Source organism: Oreochromis aureus, linkage group 7 (genome assembly GCF_013358895.1).
Source record: "Oreochromis aureus strain Israel breed Guangdong linkage group 7, ZZ_aureus, whole genome shotgun sequence".
In the NCBI taxonomy this organism is placed as follows: Eukaryota; Metazoa; Chordata; class Actinopteri; order Cichliformes; family Cichlidae; genus Oreochromis; species Oreochromis aureus.
Window position 1 is genome coordinate 49,775,935 of NC_052948.1, and position 22,219 is coordinate 49,798,153.

General features: G+C 39.9%; 2 protein-coding genes across 7 annotated transcripts in view; one reads left to right on the plus strand and one right to left on the minus strand.

Annotated features, from left to right (window-relative positions):
• Positions 1–10,437: 10,437 nt before the first annotated feature.
• On the plus strand, positions 10,438–14,834 carry ptges (prostaglandin E synthase). 2 transcript variants are annotated; one of them, XM_031754717.2, is made up of 4 exons: positions 10,438–10,565; positions 12,396–12,525; positions 12,638–12,720; positions 13,772–14,834. In XM_031754717.2, the coding sequence occupies exons 2-4, from the start codon at positions 12,418–12,420 to the stop codon at positions 14,019–14,021; spliced, it is 441 nt and encodes a 146-aa protein (XP_031610577.1). In that variant the 5' UTR covers positions 10,438–10,565; positions 12,396–12,417; the 3' UTR covers positions 14,022–14,834. The 2 variants fall into 2 exon arrangements, with proteins under 2 accessions (XP_031610577.1, XP_039470126.1); XM_039614192.1 differs by having other exon boundaries at positions 10,510–10,565; positions 12,335–12,525.
• A 6,538-nt stretch (positions 14,835–21,372) lies between these two features.
• Positions 21,373–22,219, minus strand: part of garnl3 (GTPase activating Rap/RanGAP domain like 3) — a 77,952-nt gene continuing 77,105 nt past the window's right edge. For all 5 annotated transcript variants that reach the window (XM_039615437.1, XM_039615436.1, XM_039615434.1 and 2 more), the window contains one exon: positions 21,373–22,155. In XM_039615437.1, coding sequence (XP_039471371.1) covers positions 21,990–22,155 — 166 coding nt within the window. In that variant the 3' untranslated portion in view covers positions 21,373–21,989. The remainder of the gene's footprint in view (positions 22,156–22,219) is intronic.

The window sequence follows — 22,219 nt, forward strand, 5'->3', positions numbered from 1 at the left end:
TTTGAAAATGCCAGTTTTTTTTTTTTTTTTTGGGAGTGTGTGTGTGATGCAAGAAGGTCTGACGGTTGCTTTCAGTTGCTTTTGGGTAAATATTTGAAACCTCACTGAGAATTGTTCAAGAGGAACACCAGTGGCCTGATTCCAGGACATTGGGCGTTCCTATCAGCCTCAAAAAACTGATACAGCATTATTACAGAGCTGTGCAAAAGTCCCCTCATTTCTTTATATTTCGCTAACAAGGAGCCAGACTTTCATGTAATTTTTTTAAGTGATCTTGAGCAATAGTTCTCTAGCTTTTTATTTCTATTTCACTGTGTTCATGTGCTGTAGATAGGTTTTAGGCGTGCCACTTTTGCTGTCTGCTTGTCCAGTTAGGAACACACCATGCTTAGATACCATGCCAAGGCTTTGTCTAATGGCTCTTTAATATTCATCTTGTTGGTTCTTTGTAAATAGCCTGTTACGTGTAGATACAATGCTGGTTTGTTAGGTACCTTTTTATGCTTGAATACTTCATAGGCTAGTGTTATTTGGCTTAATAAACAAACAAAAGAAAAAAACCCCTCTAAATCTCTAAAAATGGTCAGATACAAGGATTGGGGTGAAAATGACTGAAAAAGCAGCAAGTGCCCCCCCCCCCAAAAAAAAACAGTTTAAAATAAAGCCTGGAGAATTATTACTTTAGACAACTTTAAACTTTACATGGAGGTCTGGTTCCTTGAGGCAAAATATAAAGAAATGAGGGTGGTTCAAGACTTTTGCATTACTGTGAAGCAGGTTACACCGATAAGGCATAAAATTATGACCAATGACAGGTAAAGTGAATAACACTCATTATCTCTTCATCATGGCGCCTTTTAGTGAGGACAAGGACCAACCCCCTCATCAACTTACAAGACTGTTGCTAACATCTTGGTGCCAGATATCACAGCACACCTTCAGGGGTCTAGTGGAGTCCAAACCTCAAAGGTTTGGGGCAGAAGAGGGGCTAACACAAGATTAGGCAGGTGATCATAATGTTATGCCCGATAGGTGTGTCTCATGTTGCTCAGACTGAGATTTACTAGATCTTAGAAAATGACTACAGTGATTCGATCAGGGTTGTTTTGGCTTAAAGAGGCCTCTTTATAACAAAAAAAATACATTATAAAAATTTTGAAGCTGCCCTTAAGGTCAAATGAGGAGGCCAGTTTTGCTCTAATTTTCAACTTCCTCATTCAGAAGGACAGTTGAATGAGGAAGTCGTTTTCATGGTTCTGTTAAAGGTACATTACATGTTAAATGTTTGGATGTGCTTGCATGAGTGTGTTCCCTCCCTACCAGCACATACCCTCTAATAATCATCACATTATCTACATTTTAAATTTGTACAAAAATGGACATTTAAACCTCATTTGTTCACTGACAAAGCACGGTGCTTTCTCCTGCTTTAAGTATTAATGCTAAGCTAAACTAAATAGATCAAGCTCTTTAGCATGTGGCGTAAGAGTGGCATCAACCTTCTTATTGTCCATCCATCCATCCCAGCTGTCATACGGTGAGACCTTCTTACTATGAGGAAGCAAATTTTCCAAATCTTTTGCTTTGTAAAGATTTATGTTTGCTAAACGGGGGTTTGTGCAAAAAATGCATTGAATGATGAGCAGTGAAGTTTCCATGCTTTTTAAGGGATGAACCAGTGATGGATTTCAAATGTAGCCACTTGGGATTGTGCCAAAATAATTACTTAAATGTGTCATTATTAAATTAAAATATCAAAACATTAAATTATTTAATGGTTTCTGTGTTGCAGTGCATCATAAATTTATTTAATCTAATCTAAACCTCACCCTTCAAAGTCAGGGGGCGGGGCTAACTCCAGGGTGGTCCAAGCCATTGCATTTTTTTTAAATACACGTTTTCCCCAGTGTTTCCAGTTGTTTCTTGTTTCCAAGTACGCAGAGTTTGTACTTGTGTACTTGCTGCTTCCTGCCTGGCAAGTTGAAGACTCCAGACTTCTGAGGATGCAGGACACAACCCACACGTAGATAGCAGCTTATTTGATGACATCAGCTCGGCTTCATTGTGCACTTCACTACCTTTTCATGCTTATTATTAATATTTGTAATAGAAATAACTCATAGTTGACTGAATTACATGTGTTCTTTTAAGCTGTATGTGGAATTTTAAAGGCGAGAACTCAGCTATAGAAGGCACATGAATGTAAAATTATTTTGATAGTTCATAAATGCTGGATTGGTTGGGAAGAAGGTGGTAAAGAACTGTACACCAGCAAATTAAATTAGATGAAGACTCTTCACACAGATCAGATTAAAAAAAAAATTCTTGTAAACTTTGAAAACTTTTAACAAACAGTTGCCATTTAGAAGACAGAAAAAAACAGATAATTTGATCATTTCTGGAGCAGGCTTGACATCTTCAGGGTATCCATGCTGGGTACCCCTTCAGCTGGACTGAATGTTTCTGTTCTCTGTAAAATGTTCTCATTTTCTTCCCTCCCTATTTTTAATGTTAATTTTAAGCATAAGCATAACACAATTGAACATTGAACTAAATCATTTGTTGGTCCAAGTATACTGACAGCACTGCAGTGAGACTCCATACAGTTTAAATTATTGGATGATGCATCTCAGCACAGGAAACATAATTAAATACATTTAAAAGAAAATTATATTTTAATTATGCATTTAATAGATTAATCAAATTTTAAACAATTTAAATAATTATTTAATTTATTCATTTTGGCACTCTTGGCATGCCATAATCTTTATGGGCTCAAACTCAAATGAGCTGGGGGCCACTGCTGGCACTGTCATCTCATTGGAGGGCCACTCTAGTGTTTGACTAGAAAAAAAAACAAAAGCTGCACTTGCTTTGTAATTATAAATTACAAAAGAAATGTTTGCCTTAATTGTGGGAAAAAACTAACAAAGTAACTCCAAGAGCCAAATTGCATGAGATTTTTTACATCAGTATATTTTAATGTGCTAAAACTAGCACACTTGCAAATACTGCAGAAAAATGATGTGTAGACTTTATTATTTTTGTTGTTTTTACCTTCTGCTGTATGCCCAAAAAATATAAGCGTGAGGGAGAGAGAGGGAGGGAGAGAGACGATGGGATCGCCCGTTTTAATTTTAGGAAGAGAGCTGCTCTTAAGTACGGATGTGTGATGTCATCTCAAGTCCCATATATATGCTGAGCTCTGCCGACTCCAAGCCCAGACAGAGACGGAGCAAGAGGGAAACACGCCGGGCTGCTCCAAGGATATCACACACATACTGATTCATGCAGACAGGAGAACCGACACACTGTGTTCAGGTAAGAGCCAAAATGTGTTTTAAGGGGTTAAGTTGTGCACATATAGCTATACAAACACACAGAGCAGCATGTGCAGCATCCATCCTCATCACAGGAACACAACACTGGCACGATTCCTGCACTACGCGTGTGTCTGAACATGAATACACACAGAGCTTTGACATCATCACGGATGTGAAGGTTAAATTGAAGCTGGGATGCATTTCTTGAGACATCAGATGTATTGATGAATAATTAAGTGTCCCGTGGGAGCAGTTGAATATAAACCAGTATCAGTACAGTGACAAATGAGGACAGCAGAGGAGTCTTAAAGGCTGGCTTTAAAGAGGGTGGCCCCTGCTGTGTCCATTCACTGGGATGGGATGGGTGTGGCATGTAGCAGCAGACCACTTGTCCTCATCATAACAGGCATTTTTTTTTCACCCTTGGAACTAATGGCTCTCTGTGCACCACCCAGATTCTGCTGATGGAGCTTTGACAGTAGATTTGGGTGGTCTGGTACAGAAGAAAATTTCACTCAAGCATGGAAAAATGAATGTCAACATTCATATCGCGAACAGCCTGGGTCAGCTGCACAGATTTAGTTTTTTTCGTTTGTAAATTGTGTTGTTATTTTATAGAGTGCACAGAAACAACATGTTTTTCATTATATGGATGCAGCAGTGTAATGTAATTAGCCAGAATCACTCATGTAGGAGTGCCCAGTGTTTGTTTTTATAGCTATAAGGAAAAAACCTGGATCCTGCCTGGTTCATGCATCTATTTTTAATTCAGATTATGAACACTTGAGCGGTTACCCCATTTCTGCTGTCCTCACAGCACCCCTGTAGGTGCGTATTTGTTTTTGCAGAACCTTCATGTTTTTCAGACATACAGTTATGTTAAAACAAAAAATACAGCCTCTTACATTTCTAAGGTTTTTACATATCAGGACGTAAAAAAAATCATTTGGGCTTCATTGGGTTCTACAATTCATCAAATATAACCTCAAATAAACAAAAACGTGACATATTACACTGTATCATTATTTTATTTAACAAAAACTAAGCCCAAATGCAAAGGCAGTGTATAAAAACACATCACGTATCACATGATTCAACAGTTTCTATGGCATGCTTTAGCACCAACAACTATCTGTATGAATTTTGGCCTGTTCTTCTCTACAGTGTTGCTGCAGTTCATTGGGGGTTTGTGGGTATTTGTTCATGCACAGTTCTCTTAAGGTGCCACCACAGCATTTCAGTCAAGTTGAGGTCTGGACTTTGACTGAACCACTGCAAGACTTTGAGTCTTTCTTTTTCAGCCATTCTGTTGTAGATTTGCTGTTGTGTTTGGGGTCATTATGCTGTTGTTCTGTTGACCCAAGTGTTAGCTGTCAGACAGATGGCTTCATATTTGACTCTAGAATAATTTGGTACATAGAGGAGTTGATGAGTGACTCAGTGGCTGCAAAACAAGGCGAAATCATCACGCCTCTACCACTGTGCTTGGCACTTGAGGTGTCCTGATATGCTGTGTTTGATTTTCAGTAAGCGTGGAGCTGTGCATTACAGCCGAACACCTCCACTGGACATTGTTCCAGAAGTCTTGTAGTTTGTTCACATGGAGCTTTACAAACTTGACCCATATTGACCCATCAGTCTTTTTCTAATAAGTCATAAACTTTATTAAACATAAACTTGCTAACCGAACCCTGTAGAGTCCGAGATGTAGCTGTTGGGTTTTGTTTTTAGTTTTTTTTCTTAATTTGAAGTTTTTCTCCCAGATTAATGGGGAGACACAGATGCTTCTCCAAGATCATGGCTAATATCTTTCCTCCTTTTTGTTGTGTTAACACATACCTGAATGCTTGGGACCAGCAAACTGCCAGAACTTCAGTTTTTATAGAGGTGCTCAGACTCGTTGAGGATCAGTTTATCAAACTTCATTTGATTATCAGTTTCTGGCTGCTACCTGTCCACTTGATCCCCATGGAAGCAGTCAGGGTGTAGAACATTTTTTATACACTGCTTCTGCCTCTTGGTTTAGTTTTTGTTACGTAAATAATAAGGCGGTGTAATATGTCATCTGTTGTTGTTTATCACAGGTTGCTTTTAAAGAACCTGCTAAGGACCAGATTACTGGATTTTTATTTATATGGGATATAAAACATTACAACTTAAAGAGGCTGCACTTTTTTTTAACATGAATATAAACCAGAAACTGAGACAAATCTCCTTTTTTATCTGTTAGTTTTTGTCTTGATTTTCCATTTTCCGTTTCATATTTGTCTATTTTTGTATTTATCTTAGTCTCACAGAAAATATTTCATTGTGGATTGAGTGGTGTACAAAAAAAAGAATATTTTGCCCCTAAACTTAAAATAATGATTTTATCTGCCGCTCACTAACCTCTCATCCATTTCTCTCTTCACACATTTTTCAGATCTGCAGTGACAGCTATTCTGTATCAAGTTAAAAGACATCACACAGGAAGTCTTTAATTTATCAAATCATCAGTGTGAAGACGCCCTGTGGCCAAATCAAAGTGCCACAGTTCGAAGAGCACGTCACCAGATGAACCGTTTCTTCTGAAATGAGGGCGATTTGCTGGAGAGAAAGAAGCTCACTGACTCATCTCTGTATCTGACTTCTCTCTGTGAACTCTTCTTTTTTTCCCCCCTTTCCAAAAGCAACCGCTGTAAATATTTACATGCCGTGTCTGGCAGCTGTATGAGATAGAGAACACCAATTATGATTCTGGCTTTTTGCTTCGTGGTTAAGTCCTTCGAGCCTAGCAGGCAGGGTTGGTTGTGAATCTGATGTGTATCTGTGCAGTGCTTGCAGTTTGACAAGTAGCTTCACTTTTGGTTTTACGTCATTTTTTGGCGAACCAGCCTTTTTGCAACTTATCCATTTTTTTTCACTGCCTTTTATAGAAGAAAATACTGATTCACATTCTTGGGAAACAGGCATAGGGGTTGACAGTGACGCTGATGGTGTTTTACACTCATTAGCAGAAATTCGATACTCGAGAGCTCCTTTTCAGAAACATGACATTGAATAACTATTCAAATGTATTTAACACTGCTAATTCATTTTGCATTTTACCCCTATAATTTATGATAATGATGATATTATTTATATTTTTATGCCTGAAAACAAAAAATACGCCGTACACTTTTAAGGCAGACAAAACACGGGAACCAAGACAAGGAATGGAAATTATTGATGTTGATATGTCTTAATTCCTGTCTGCACCTGCCAAGTGTGTTGGTGAGTAAGTCACTATTTACCCTGAGACCTGCGTTTATGTATAGAGTCACTGTGCATATCTGTGTAATCTGTCCCCTCTACTGTTTGCAAACACCATGGGCTGTGCCATGTGTACGCATCTGGTTGACATGTGGACTGTGAGGGTGAGCAGGACTGGCCGCAGGGCCATGGAGCTCACCGCCTATCCGCAGATGCTCCAGGGAGACTACCACAGAGTGACGGGCCTCCACTACATGTCGTCCTTCTCTGATGCCGAGGACTGCTGCGACGACACCAGCTCAGGCAGCTCAATCACGCTGGACTGGCAGACACAAGGAACTGGCGGCTGACCCTCATCCAAGAAGTGTTATAATGCAAACATGTAAATAAACGTGGAGTCGTGCACAGAAAATGTGTATTTACAGTAAATGTGGTGATGCTTCCTGTTTCCTTTCATATCTGTACTCTCTGACAGAAAGAAAAATATGATGTGCAAACATTTGTCTTAAATCTTAAAAACAAATGAAGATTTTACATGAAAAAAATATCAGCCTACATGCAGTTTTTAGTAATTAATACAGGTTCTAGACTAAGATTCATTTAACATTATGTTAGTGTTTACTTATTAAAGCAACAGAGATAATATAATAGCAACTCAATGTATTCAAGCATGACAACATGGTCAAGACGTCAGAATGGGTGAGAAGGGGAATGATCAAAGTGACTTTGAATGCGGCATGGCTGGTGAACCCAGAAGGGCTGCTCAGAGTATTTCAGAAACAGGTGATCTACTGGGATTTTCCTGTCCCACCATCTCTTGGGTTTACAGAGAATCACCTGAAAAAGAGAGAATTCTGTAGCAGCAGACGAGCACACCGCTCCTGTCAGCTAACAGCAGCAAACTGAGCCTGGAGCTCACACAGGCTCACCAAAGTTGGAAAATAAAATATTGGAAAAACATTGCTTGGCGTCTCAATTTCTTCTGCAACGTTCAGAATTTGGTGTGGCATGAAGGCATGGATCCATATCGTCTTGTAGCAACGGTTCAAGTGACTGAGCGTATCGATCTTCTGATAACTGCTTACAGAGAGATAACGCACCATGTCACACAGCTTCAGACAAACTGCTTCCTTGATGTATAGATGTAGTTAATGGTAAATGGTACTTATATAGTGCTCTTGTCTAACATCCATAGACACACAGTATGAATTAAAAAGTAATTCCCTAAACATGAAATATTAAATTATAAAGTATTGGAGAACAAAAATCATCAAAAAGTAAAAAAATAAAGGTAGCTCCAAACACACTTAAGTGCAGTATTAATTCAGTAAAAAACAAAAAAAAAAAACCCCAAAACTTGTCTATGTAATATGATGACTAATCATGGTGTTGAGCAACTAGGCTACGTACAGAGGGCACAGCTGGATTGCAACAGAAATGTTCTGTTGTAACCTCTGATGGCGTGTTTTGCCAGCAGTCCTACAGGAAGTAATTATCTTTAAAAAGTTTATAGCATATTTTTTTGTAGGAGTCAGATAGCATGACTCAGTTTCAGATCATTCTGTGAAGTACATTCTTTCAAAAAATTTTTTTTAAAACAAAAAAGATTGACATTGTAGAAAGAGTTGAACCAGAGCCATCCATATTTGAGTGGAAAAAGCATTTAGTGGGGGTGAGGACAGGCAGGGACAGTTTTAAATATAAAGCTGTTGCTGTTGGATATATCGGAAAAAAATAGTTGCATTTATTGTGTGATGAAGTTTAAATATCTTAATAAATCTTTATAAACAGTGGACCTATTATCCCCCCAAAACCCCATCCCCTAAGAGACTGTGTCAGCTCCAAAACAGGCAAAAAACGATTTAAACATAAAAAAATCACAAAGAAAGAACAATACAGTATCCACATCTCCACCACAGAGTAAAACAGTGAAATGTGGATTATTAAACATTAGGTCTCTCTCTTCCAAGTCTCTGTTAGTACAGCGGTCCCCAACCCCCAGGCTGTTTGGTACGGGGCTGTGAGAGTTGAGGCTCGGGTGTGAAATTTATGGTTTTCAGGGTTTTTATCGTTAACTCATTTTCCCTGGGTCTTTTCCTGTGTTGTAGTTGTGTGTCTTATTTTGAAAGAAATATTTACATGTTACCATAGTGACCAGAGAGCATTAAGGGGCAGAGAGGAGGACATTACTCTCAATGTTGTTGGCACATTTCAGGAGGACGCTGCTAATAAAGTTACACAATTACACAGTGAATTTGTGTTTATTATTATATTTACAAAATACCACAGTTTTTCTCTGGGTCATATCATTTTATTTTGTTGTATTTATCCGCGACAACTTAAAATCCGTGTCCGTGAAAATATTGTCTGGCATTAAACCGGTCTGTGGTGCAAACAAGGTTGGGGACCACTGTGTTAGTACATGAGTTAATAACTTGATCAACAAATCGATTTACTCTGCCTTATAGAAACCTGCTTACAGCAGGATGATTATGTTAGCTTAAATGAATCAACACCCCTGAATCATACTAACTATCAGAATCCTCAAAGCACAGGCTGAGGACGTGGTGTGGCAGCAATTTTCCACTCCAGCCTATTAATCAACCAAAGACCAAGACAGACATAATTCACTTGAAAGCCGGATGCTTAGCCTTGTCCAACCCAGCTGTAAAACTCAGAAACCAGTCTTACTTGTTATCATATATCGTCCACCTGGGCCTTACACAGAGTTTCTCTCTGATTTCTCAGACTTTTTATCTGATTTAGTTCTCAGCTCAGAAAAAAATAATTATTGTGGGTGATTTTAACATCCATGTAGATGCTAAAAATGACAGTCTCAACACACACTGTCAACACATCCTGTCTTCCTTCTCTCCCCAACTGGTCGCGGCAGATGGCCCCGCCCCTCCCTGAGCCTGGTTCTTCTGGAGGTTTCTTCCTGTTAAAAGGGAGTTTTTCCTTCCTATTGTCACCAAAGTGCTTGCTCATAGGGGGTCATATGATTATTGGGTTTTTCTCTGTATGTATTATTGTAGGGTCTACCTTACAATATAAAGCGCTTTGAGGTGAGTTTTGTTGTGATTTTGCGCTGTATAAATAAAACTGAATTGATTTAAAAGAAAACAGGGCCAAAAATATTGGACAAACTCCTGTAAATGGTTCCCATGAAGCTAATATCAGTGTGTCGTTTGTCTCTGTTTTGATCATTTCAGTAGTTTTTGTGTTGCTTTTTGGGGTTTTGGGGGGGTTTTTGTCGTTGTTTAGCGACCCTTTGAGGTCTTTAGGCATTTAGTCCCATTTTGTGATAGTTTTCCACCCAATTCATTGTGGTCTTTTGATTGATTCTCGGAGAAGAACATTTGGCGTAGATGTTTAGTTATTCATTCATGACACACACACACACAAAAACAGCCTCTTTCTGACTCCATGCTGCTATTGTTGGAAAAACTCAGTTCTGTTTGTTGTTAGGCGTTGTTTCTTGGTGTTTCAGTATGCAGAGCATTTTAAAGTGCGTAGGTCTGGGAGGGGAGGCTGTGTAAATACAACAGTGATCAGTAGTGGGCATGGTTTTTTTGTGGGTGCTAGGATCTAGCAGAAAATGAAAAACAGCAACAACAAAAGAGTGATTAGTAGGTAAGACGGTCTACATTAGCCTGGTTGTTATGGGAACACTAACTAAAAAAATATTATTTCATCACTTGTGTTTACACATTAGGGCTTATTCTTCTTCAGATACCGGCTTCTATTCAAGAAAAATAATAAGACAATATTAGACAATAAAGTAATCTAAAACTCAACATTTTGCTGACTAATGACAACTTTTGATTAATTCAGTACATGTTGTTTTGGCAGTGAACATAAGCAGGAACATAAAAGGAGGAAACGTGACACGCTTCAGCAGTGATCCACCCACTCGTTATCCACACCTGAGGGAAATCAAGCCGGTGCACCAATCAAATCCTCTCATTGTCCCTGCAAAGCTCTCAGACCACAAGGACAAACTGTCTCAACGTAAGTAACAAGTAATTTTTCAAAGTTTAAGGGCAGGTAGAAAAGAGTGAGGCAACACGTGAACCATGTAGATTATAATCAAGTGCAGCAAATATCTTAAACAATCTTTCAAAATTTAATACAAGTGGCAAAAATGGTATGTTTGTCCAAGTGTAGCCAATGTTTAAAAAGAAAATAGCCACAGGAAATTTCAAAATCTGACCATTGTTTTTATCTAAGAAACAGCTGCAGCATTTCATCCACTGGATAAATTACAGAGCATTAACTCTGACTAAAAGTATCAAATTTCTTACTCAAAAAACTTCGTCAGTGTTTCGTCTAATGACGTTACAGTAATTATAATTGTACAGTTTGGTGCAAGTGGAATTCCATTTTAAGCCTCTGACAGCACTGTGATGTATACAGCTAGGTTCAGACATTCACCCAGTGGCAGTAGAGTTACACTGTTTCAAAAACATTCATGTATTTGACGCGTGAAGCTTCCTTTACCGTTGATTCAGCTGCCTCATGCCCGCACTGAGTTCATGGCAGCCTATCCCACACACTGGGTGAGATAGCGGATACACCGTGGATGGCCCGCATGTTTACCTCCACAGCTGCTATAGAAACACCATTTAACCTGACCTGAAAAGCAGGTCTTTGAACAGGTTCAGGATTAAAACCTTCTTGCTGCAAAGCGATTTTTACACCACTGTCTCCACTCCTCTCATCCCCAACCATTTGCGACAGATAGCCGCCCGTCCCTGAGCCTCGTTTTGCTGGAGGTTGTGATTTACACACACTATGTGTTAATAGACCTCTCTGCATCGAATCATATCTGTTATTAATCTCTGTCTCTCTTCCACAGCATGTCTTTCATCCTGTTTTCCTTCTTTCACCCCAACCGGTCGCAGCAGATGGCCGCCCCTCCCTGAGCCTGGTTCTGCTGGAGGTTTCTTCCTGTTAAAAGGGAGTTTTTCCTTCCCACTGTCGCCAAAGTGCTTGCTCATAGGGGGTCATATGATTGTTGGGTTTTTCTCTGTATTTATTATTGTGCGATCTACTGTACAATATAAAGCGCTTTGAGGCGACTTTTGTTGTGATTTGGCGCTATATAAATAAAATTGAATTGAATTGAATTTGGTGTTATATGAATAAAATGGAGTTGAATTGAACCACAGTGCTGCGAGGCTTCTCGTTATATTGGCTAACTCATACTCATACCCCAAGTTGGGCCACACGTCTATTGTCTAATCTTCTGTGAGAACGAATAAGTTGGATCCCCCCCCACCCCTTTTTTTTTTTTCCATCGTCACACTGCAACCTGCTATCACAGACAGTTTTTAGACTCACACATTCATGCACACACATCAGGAGGGACTTAGGGTTGGGTGTCTTGCCCAAGGACACTTCAACATACATACAGACTGCAAGGAGCTGGGGATCAAACCTCTGACCCTCTGAATAGTTGCAAACCTGCTCTAAATTCTGGGGAAAAAAAGGTACAAATCAAAGCTGAACATGTCACATTTTGATATTTATCCTCCAAGATAACGGAAGGAGAAATCTCTCAGGCTCCATTTGAATGATTTAAATTTGCTACCTGTTTCCAAGCAGAAGAACAAAACGCCCCTCCACCACATGTTAAGTGTAGCCTCTGGGAAGCAATTTTGGAATTCACAGAAGTTGTGCATGGATGAGAGTGCTTTCATCATTACCGTGAGTGGGTGGAGGCACTGCTACAAAACGGCCTGCCCTCATTCTCACTCTCACTCTCCCTTTTATTTCAGCAGCACGCTGCAATCTCAGAGTTCTCCTTTAAGTGTTTTTTCTCCCCGGCTCTCGCTGCAGCTCTGCGTGGATTACAGCAGTCATGTTAAGAAACTCGGTTTTCTCCTGCTTTGTTTTCTACGGCGTGCTGCTGGTGTTAAAGATGTACGTAATAGCGGTCATAACGGGACAAATGAGACTGCGTAAAAAGGTGAGTGAGCTCCTTTAGATGCAGCTTGAACGTAAATCCTGTGTAAGCTTTTCTTCGTCCTGATTGTTCTCTGGTGGAAAGTTTTTTATTTTTTTCGTTTCTTCCCTGAAAGGCTTTTGCCAACCCCGAGGACGCGCTGAGACACGGAGGTTTACAGTATCACAGAGAGGATCCATATGTGGAAAGATGTCGGAGGTGAGCGTGCAGACGGGGGTATTTTGTAAGACTATACTGCTTGTGTTTAGGGGGAGGGGGAGTTTTGGATTGGATAAAAAACAAAAAAACAAAAAAAAAAAACCCCAAAACAAACTCCCTTGTGTTTGCTGCTTATGGCAAGTATTGATTTTTCATATTTTACGCGCTTTTGAGTCATCTTACAGCTGAGTGCATAGCTTTTACTTTTTGATTGAAAAAGAAATTCAATACACTGCATGAAAACTAGTTCACCCAGGTAGATTTTAAATGCGCACAGCGTTGAAGTAGTCGAGTAAAATACCCTTGCATCATAAAATGAAAAATTTTCTATAGAATATGAATGACGTGCCGCAGGTTTTCTCCTGCGCAGATACCTGATAAAGTGTAGATTTATTTCCATTTATTTCTTAGAACTTGTAGGCTACTCCTCCACTGATGTTTCAGTAGCCTGCAGGACTGTGTGCGATAGATTTGTTTAAACTTGTCAGAATATGATCTGAGACAGGGGAGAGCAGATGTTTTTCTTACTAGTAAAACTTTCCCCTCTGTCTGTCCTGAAATGTTTTTTTGGTTTTTTTTCCTGAGAGCTTGTGGTGGGAATCAACTCTGCACCAGGGGGAAAAAACATTTCAAACTTCCATTAATAACTGTAAATGGCTGCAGCAAGACGTATTCCCATATCCAAGCTTAATCATTTCTTTTATGTGCCCTTTTTGTTTGTTTTCTGGGCAAAAAGGGGCTATGATGGCAAGTGTCCGAGAACAATATTGTTTAAAAAGCTGTTCCAAGTGGGTGGAGGGGAAACAGGAAAGTGGTGTAGCTGATTAGAGAAGGTCACAGAGCCCTTGCTTTGGTTTGAGATGTGCTAGTGTGGGTTAAATGCATATTCTTTTAGTCATCCTGAATATACATTTCCAGGAAATCATTACCCCGAATCATAGTCACTCATGTGATGTAGTCACTTTACTGCATCATAGGTAGCTGAGTCACACAACTGTGGAAAACAGTTGTGTGTCAGCCTTCGTGTGCTGACTGCTGTCTTTCATTTCAGAGCTCATATTAACGACATGGAGAACATCCTCCCTTTTCTCTTCTTGGGCGCCATCTATTCCATGACCGGACCTTCACTCTGGGTGGCACGGCTTCACTTCCTCGTCTTCTTCATCTGCCGTGTGCTGCACAGCGTTGCCTACCTGCTGGCCCTGCAAGCACCGACACGGTCCGTGGCCTACACTGTTGCTCAGATTCCCTGTGTGTCCATGGCTGTGCAGATCCTGATGGCAGTCAAATCATACGCCTAAAAAAATAAATAAATCAAAAACAAAATAAATCCAGGAACAAGGGACTGAACTAACGGCTGTGATCTGGGACTCAAGACGGCTCAATATGTGTGACCTGTGTCAGAAAGTAGTGGGAGAAGGATTCCTGATGCACTTCCTGTAAAGACAAGTGGAAGTGCAATACAAGGTCTCCGATAACACCAGTGCTGGGTTTTGAGATTGACTATCAGTATTTTTTTTTCTTCTTTTTGGCAAAGTTTGAAATATAACAGTGTCTTATAAAGATATCTGAAGCTGACATCACGTGCAGTAGATGCAAATCAAGGTTGTTGCTCCTTTTTTTTTTCTTTTCTTTTCTTTTCTTTTCTTTTTTTTAAAGCCAGGAAACTTAGACCTAACTCATGGACAGGCTGCAGAGATAGAACTCAAACAACCTGGGAAAATTTTCCACCTCTGTGCTCCACTTTGGCCACTGATCTCTTGTGTTTACACAAACCGTAGACCACTATTCATGTATTGTCATGCCACCCCATGCTTTTGTTTCCTTGTGGATGGATGCATGTGCGTGTGTCTGTTCAACAACAGCATGATGGATCCTGGTATGATGATTGATATGTTGAAAGTTTAAATACACTTGATGCTCTTTGTGTGTGTGAGAAACAGGGCGTGTACTTCCGAGTACACGCCTTGCAACAACCTTCTGAGGGATTTTCTAGCGTATAATTGTGTGTAAATGTATCTGTGAAGGCACTCGGTGAGTTTTGTAATTTATTCAATTTAATGTTTTTGAAAAGTAAACTTGTAGACAATAAAAACTATGCACATCTAAGCACACCCAGCCTCTACCTTCACTTTGTGCTAAATGAGTTGTTCTTTTAGACAGCCTTGTGCTGCAGAATTGGTATGTTCTGGGGATAGGGGGCCCCACTTTATGTGCGAGCGTGAGATGATCCAAAAGGCACCGGCAGAGTTCCAGCATTCCTTTGATTGTTATGTAAGACCTGCTATGCTGTGCTCATTTTTCCTTTTTTTCCCACCCTGAGGGCAGGAGGGAGGTGCTTGAAGGCCGTATAGAAATATTTATAGAAGGTGCCCAGCCATGCTTCCACACTGACGAAAATTAAAGTTTGTGCGCCAACATAAAATGTTTTTCCATCAGTGATTACGCTTGATTTGGCTTTTCTCACTCTGGCGTGAAACTTTTTGCCCAATTCTCAGATGATGTAATCTCGTTTCCAGTGATTTTCCAACCCAGTGATTGTGACTAAGCTCGAACTTACAGAGCTCAGGTGTTTTTGTGATTTAAACAAAATGACTGACAAGGTGGGAGGACGGGGAAAATCCTTGGCTTTTAATAACGGCATTAACAATATGTGTAATCTGGTTGAAACATAAAGCTGACATGCCGGTGACAGGGGTGTGTCTGTATCCTTGCATGCGTCAGTGTTGTCATAGTCTCAACGTGCCCCCCCAGCCCTCGAGGGTAAAAGGAATTGTGGTTCTTGACCTCCTACCTACACTTTTCACTGTAATAAGATCAGTGTGAAGTTAAATGTTTTTTGTTTCCTGTTCATGCTGTATTTTTGTTTTGTTTTTTTTTTACTTCTGGATTGGAGGAAAACTCTGACAAAAGTTTGAGAAGTGCAGGCTCTCCTGTGGGAGAGAAAGTGAGGGTTAGTTCTGACTTCAACCAGTGGATTAAAAAACAAACTGGTCATTTTACTAAAGCTACCTAAATATTTACCCCCACCTTGTGGACACACACAGAGCACTTCTCAGTCAGATGTTTTCAGCTCTCACTTGTCAACAAAATGGCATCTTTAAATCTTTGACTTTTAAATTTGTTTGTGTAGTAACAGTACATAGGCACCTATTAGAGTTATTAAAATAATAGTTCACACCAGCTAAATAATTATCTAACACTCTTCTAACACCACAGAATCTAAACTTGGCTAACTATGATGTTCCACTGTCCTGTCTTATTTCAGTTGATTAAACTGATTTATTTAAGTTTAAATATTAATGTCAACATAAGCAACATGTGGGTCTGAAAGGTCAAATGCACAGTAACTTCAGAAAATGCCAGCAAATGCAAAAATAGTGTAAAAGCACACAAAACACAACGGAAGTTAAATAAAACACAACGGAAGGAGAAAAAACATCGCTCACAAATAAAAAGGATTTTGGGGAGACAATAATGTGACGGACCAGCTGTGGAATGGACAAGCTAACAGTAAACGGCTAATAGCAAACATCTATCTGCAGTATTACATGAACTATGTGATTAAAATACAATTACCTTTAATCTTTTTCTGCCTCACAGATGAATTGCATTCTTCTTTCAATCATATCTCTACTCAGTCCTTCGCATGTTTTGGTTTCTGTCGCTTCTGCAGCTGTTCTGTCACATTAATGTCTCCCCAGAAACACTTCTGTTTTGTGTTCTTTCATAGCGTTTTCCTGCTAGTCTTTTGTGTTTTTTTTTCTCTCAGATTCACTGTAGACATAACCAAAAAAATGCAGAGATTTTGGTCTGTGTGGGTGTGACGGTACCACACAGCTGCTGCAGATTTGTCAGATGCGACTCCATGATATGAATCTCCCCTTTATGACATGGCATGCTCTCCTGTTGGAATCAGCCATCAGAAGATGGGTACCCTGTGGTTATAAAGGGATGGTTTTTAAACAATGCTCAGTTGTTAGTGTGCCAAGAAAATATTCACCAAACCATTACACTACTAGCAGCAGCTTGAACTGTTGACAGAAAGCAGGATCCAGCTTACATGCCGTTTAGATCAAATTCTGACCTTATCATCCGAATGATGCAGCAGAAATGTAAGACTTATGAGACCAGGGAATGTTTTTCTATTCTCCTATTATCTAATTTTGCTGATCCTGTGTGAACTGTGGCGTCGGTTTCTTATTCTTTGCTGACAGGTGTGGCACTCAGTCTGGCCTTCTGATGCTGTTGCCCATCTTCAAGGGCTAACATGGTGTGCATTTAGAAATGCTCTTCTGCATACCTTGGTATGAGTTACTGTTGCCTTCCTATCATCTCCATGCTATCTGGCCATTCTCCTCTGACCTCTAGCATCAGCCGTTATTGCACAGAAAACTGCTGCTTACTGGATATTTTCTCTTTTTCCGACATTTCTCTGCAAACCCTAGAACTGGTTGTGCAGAAAAATCCCACTAAATCAGCAGTTTCTAAAATACTGAGAACAGACCAGCACCAGGAGTCATGTCATTCCCATTCTAATGCTCAATTTGAACTTCAGCAGGTCAACTTGAATGCATTGAGGAGTTGCTACACCAGCTGAACAGGTGTATCTAGTAAAGTGTTGCGTATGTATGACAAACAAAAACTCTATGTAGGCTGTAGTAGAAAGGTGTCTGAATGCATAATGCATCCCATCCTGTTGATTTTGGGTCTGGTCAGAGTGTCTGTGCTGAGCCCCAATACCACAAGGGCTGACAAAGCAACAGAAAGCAACATTGGCCACGTTGTAAAGCCAAAAAGCCCAACAGCGTCTCTTCTTTCTGAGAAGACTGAGAAAGGCCCAGCTTCCACCACCGATCCTGACCACCTTCTACAGAGGAACTATCGAGAGCATCCTGAGCAGCTGTATCACTGTCTGGTTTGGGAACTGTGCCATATCGGACCGCAAGACCCTACAGCGGATAGTGGGAACAGCAGAGAAGATCATCGGGGTCTCTCTCCCCTCTATTAAGGACATCTACAACACACGCTGCATTCGCAAAGCCACCAGCATTGTGGCTGATTGGACACACCCCTCTCACACACTCTTCACACTCCTGCCATCTGGAAAAAGGTACCGAAGCATTCGGGCACACACATCCCGACTGTGCAACAGCTTTTTTCCACAAGCCATCCGTCTCCTCAACAAAAAGGGACTGGACTGATAAACACACACACACACACACACACACACACACACACACACACACACACACACACACACACACACACACACACACACACACACACACACACACACTCTCTCCATCACTCAGCTCAACTCAACTACCTCAAAGCATCAACCTGTAAATGCTCTTTTTTGCACAATATTATTATGTTTACTGTCCAACACTACCTACATACCAAGTATGTTTACTGTTACCTTTGCACTACCTACCTAGTTAGATAGTTAGTTTTAGTTAGATAGTTAGTTTTTGTTTTTTGTTAATTTATGTTGTAATTTATGTTAGGTCAGTCTGTCCTGTCTCTAGTTAGCTAGTTTAGTGTTTTTCTGTTAATTTATGTTGTAAATTTATTTATGTTGCATGTAGCACCTTGGTCCTGGAGGAACGTTGTTTCGCTTCACTGTGTACAAACTGTATATGGTTGAAGTGACAATAAAGCCAACTTGACTTGACTTGACTTGTATGCTTTTCACTTGGGGAAGAGATGGCAGCAGTGATAGGTGTTGAAAAGGGCAAGTGAGTAAAAGGCAGTGTGATGCTAGTATCGGTGTTCTGCTGGGCTTTGGCAGTTGTGTGTACTTCGCAATGTACTACAAACGTAAACATTTACATTGAACATCATAATCAGATTATAGCTGGGTGAAAAATCCAAACAGAAAGAAATGCTCCATTTAAACAACTCAAGAATAAACAACCCCAGACCTATGACTCAGTCAGCTACAGAAAAGAGGGTTAAAGCAGAAATGTATGTTGACATTAAACCTTAACATGACTTACATTGCTTTCAGCCTGTTTAAATATCTATATCTATATCTATCTATGCATGCATGTATGTATGTATGTACGTGTGTGTGTGTTGTGTGTAAGCCAAAGAAACCACCCAACAGAAATTTCATAAATATTTATTACATATCAATGAACAAAATCAACTACTTTCACAGCAGTGGTCTACAGCACTTGTTTAAAATAACTGCTCAAATAATATTAATATTAATAATAATATAGTTCAGTTTCCTTTGAGGCCACATTTGATACACAAACATTTACAAGTATTACTTGGCATTAAAAACGATGGCGATACAATATTTTAAGACACTTGGTGTTTTTTTTGTCAATTTTCTGTCATTTTGATATCACAGAGAGGTTCAGCAACAGTCTAAACAGTAAATATAGATTCAAATACAAAAAAACCCAAAACAAACTAAAATACCAACCAAAACAAACAAAAACAGTGAAAATGCCAAGGGGAGGTAGAAACTAAAGACTTGACAAAAATACAGAAGGATTCGTAACAATGCAAAGCGGGAGAAGCAGCATTCCCCGAGTCATCCACCCTCATTCAGACACTAAAGAAGAGTAAAAATCCCTCTTTCTTCCTCCTCCTCTTCCTCCTCTTTCTTCTTCTTCTTCTACCCCCTTTTCCTTTTTCTGATTCACGTTATGCTGTTAGAGGGATTCACACAGAGGCAGGCAGGAGAACAGAGCAAAGGTGTGAAAAATGAGAAAAGAGGAGGCTCATGCTCGATCTGAAGGCTGCTATGATGTGAAACAAGCACACAGAGATGCTCTAACACCTACATCAGGCTAGTCACCTTTGCCAAACATTTCCCTTTGTATTACTGTCACTTTGATTAGCTTTTACATTGACACAAAGCACCATTTAACCTTTTCAGTGCGTAATTATGTGTTATAAAGTGGGTTCTTACTAATATTAAATGAGAAGTGTAGTTGACCCTTCATGTTAGAAAGGATTGTGAGATTCTGTATGAAACTTCTTCTAGATAAAGTTACCCTGATAAAGGTTATTAGTGTTGGAGGTGCATTTACATCAGAAGTGGGGTGGATGGTACAGCTGGGGATGTTTCCCATGTTGAACCTGTGGTGGTTAAGTTTTGTCTCCCTCCTCTGGCTGTGACAGTAATTACACAAAGTTTGTTTGACCATGTTTGACCTTTTTTAAAACCATGGACTCTCACTTACCAAGTCTCTGCTCTCAGAATTACTTTTATGATTGCTCTAACGCCCATAGGTGCTCAAGCTGGGTTTAATCATGTGGAATGTCACCCTTTAGCTGATGTGGTGCATCCTTAGCTGTTTGGCATTCCCAGACTGATGTAATAATAAGAGCCAATGTAGATACTGATGTTTCCCTGTTGTCAACTCTACAGTAACTGAGCATTAGTGGTTTTATTTTTAATGGATTGCTTTAGTCTTTAATCTGAATGTGTGGAGTATAAAACGAGGAAACATTTAAAAGGTCGAGATGGTTTAATGAAATCTAGGATTGTTTTTAGAGTATATATACCATTAGAGACTTATCAGTCTCTTTTGAGCCCTCCAAATTTATGGACTGGATTTTTATCTGTATGACAATAACAAAAGATTTTCCAGATGGGCAGCCAATTAGCAATCTGATCATAAACCTCTACACTTAGTAAGGAAATGATATCTAAACTGTGAATTTAAGTGTGTGCTGCAGTGAGTTATCCCCTAACTCGTAACTCCAGGTGTCCCAGCTGTAAATCAGTGTATTTCTGGACCTCGGGGTGAAAATCAGCAGGGCTTCTGGGCCTTGAAGTTCCAAATTAGACCCAGTGATTTAAACAGCGCTACCTCCATTAAGAGCTGAATCCTTAACAGGGTTAGGCTTTCCAATTATACATAAATACATTTAGTTTTTTAAAAAAAAAGAGATGTTATGTTTTGCACTTTTAAAATTTTTAGTTTCATTTAGGCTTTAATTTTAGTTCAGTAAAAATCTAATTTTTCCTAAAGATAAAACTACTTTTTAACTAAGTGCACATTTTACTCTACAAAATAAAATACTTTTTCTTATATTACTAAGTTCAAATTGTCCTGCTTTACATTCCACATACAGAAAAAGACAAAGTAAAAGTAATTCACACTTATGGTTTTGTTTTTATCATCCCTCCTCTATCCATCTAACCACCATCTTGTTAAAGATACTCCTGTACTTTTTTTTTCTTGTCTCAGCTTGTTGTTTCTTTACTTTGTTTGGAATTTGGTATCATGTTACAGACCGCACTGTTTCCAAAGAAGCGATTTCTTTGCTGCAAAAAACACAACACTTGCAAGTCATGCAAATTTAAGGTCAGGTCTTTGTTATGGGATAAAATTATTTGTGCATGTGCCTTTGAGATTTTGCCGCCAGCAAGGGAAATCACCCGAGCTGATTGCAGTCGTTGGTTACCACTGTAATCGAACATGGACTACAATCACGGCTGCTACTGACACACACCAAAATCTGGTGGCTGTTGGACGTCTACTTGAATGGAGGACAGTGGCAAACGGCACTTGTGGGAGACTTCTTCCAGGTCTGTCTAACCTGTTTACGACGGATAAGGAGAACAATATGGGCGAAAATGTGCAGAGAGCATAAAATCAAAAATCATACTTTTACTAAATATGGGAATAAAATTGATTTTTATAATATATCTATAAATATGCATCACAAGCCAGACAGGCATATACGCCTGCATGTGTGCACTTTTGTGTATAAACAGATGTACACATATGCATATCATACAATACTTGAAAGTGGATCGGAAATAATCACATAATATACAACACATAAGCTCTTGCAACGTCAGAGGGAGTTGAGAATGCAGAGAGTTTTCTCATGCCTTGGTGCACAGATTTACATTCAGTTTGTGGTTTTGGATCAAACCGGCATCTCAAAGCTCTTGCAGAAGTCTGAATGCACCATGGCATCTTAGGCAACCTCTTTGGGTTATCTGCTGCGGGCGACACAAGCAGCCGACACACGGCGACTGAGGGGGGTACTGCTCATGAAAAAAGTCACACACGCACACAGACATGACTTCAAACCTCCACTGCACCCATCTCGTCCGCTGAACGGGGCCCCAGAATCCCAGGGTATGTAGGAAAAAAGCGCCAAGGTATCAGAGCTCAACAACAGAAAAAAAACAAAAAACAAAAAAAAAAAGGAGACCAACCAAAACAACAGAGTAAAGGCGACAGTACAGAAGTGGGCGGGCAGAGAAGTGCACAATGGGATTGTCTTCACTTTAGGTCCAAGACATCTTCTTCGAAGGATGTGGAGACGGAGAACGCACTGGTGAGAGGCGGGCTCTCTGGCTGCAGCACCGCCTTCTCTGGCTCCGCCTCCGAACTGGACGAACAGTGCAGCTGGACATCCTGATCCACTTCGCCGGACTGTGAGGCTAGCCTGTTGTGCACAGAAAGACTCATGTCTCAAGCTCAAGCTAGCATGAAGCAACCATCAAACGTGC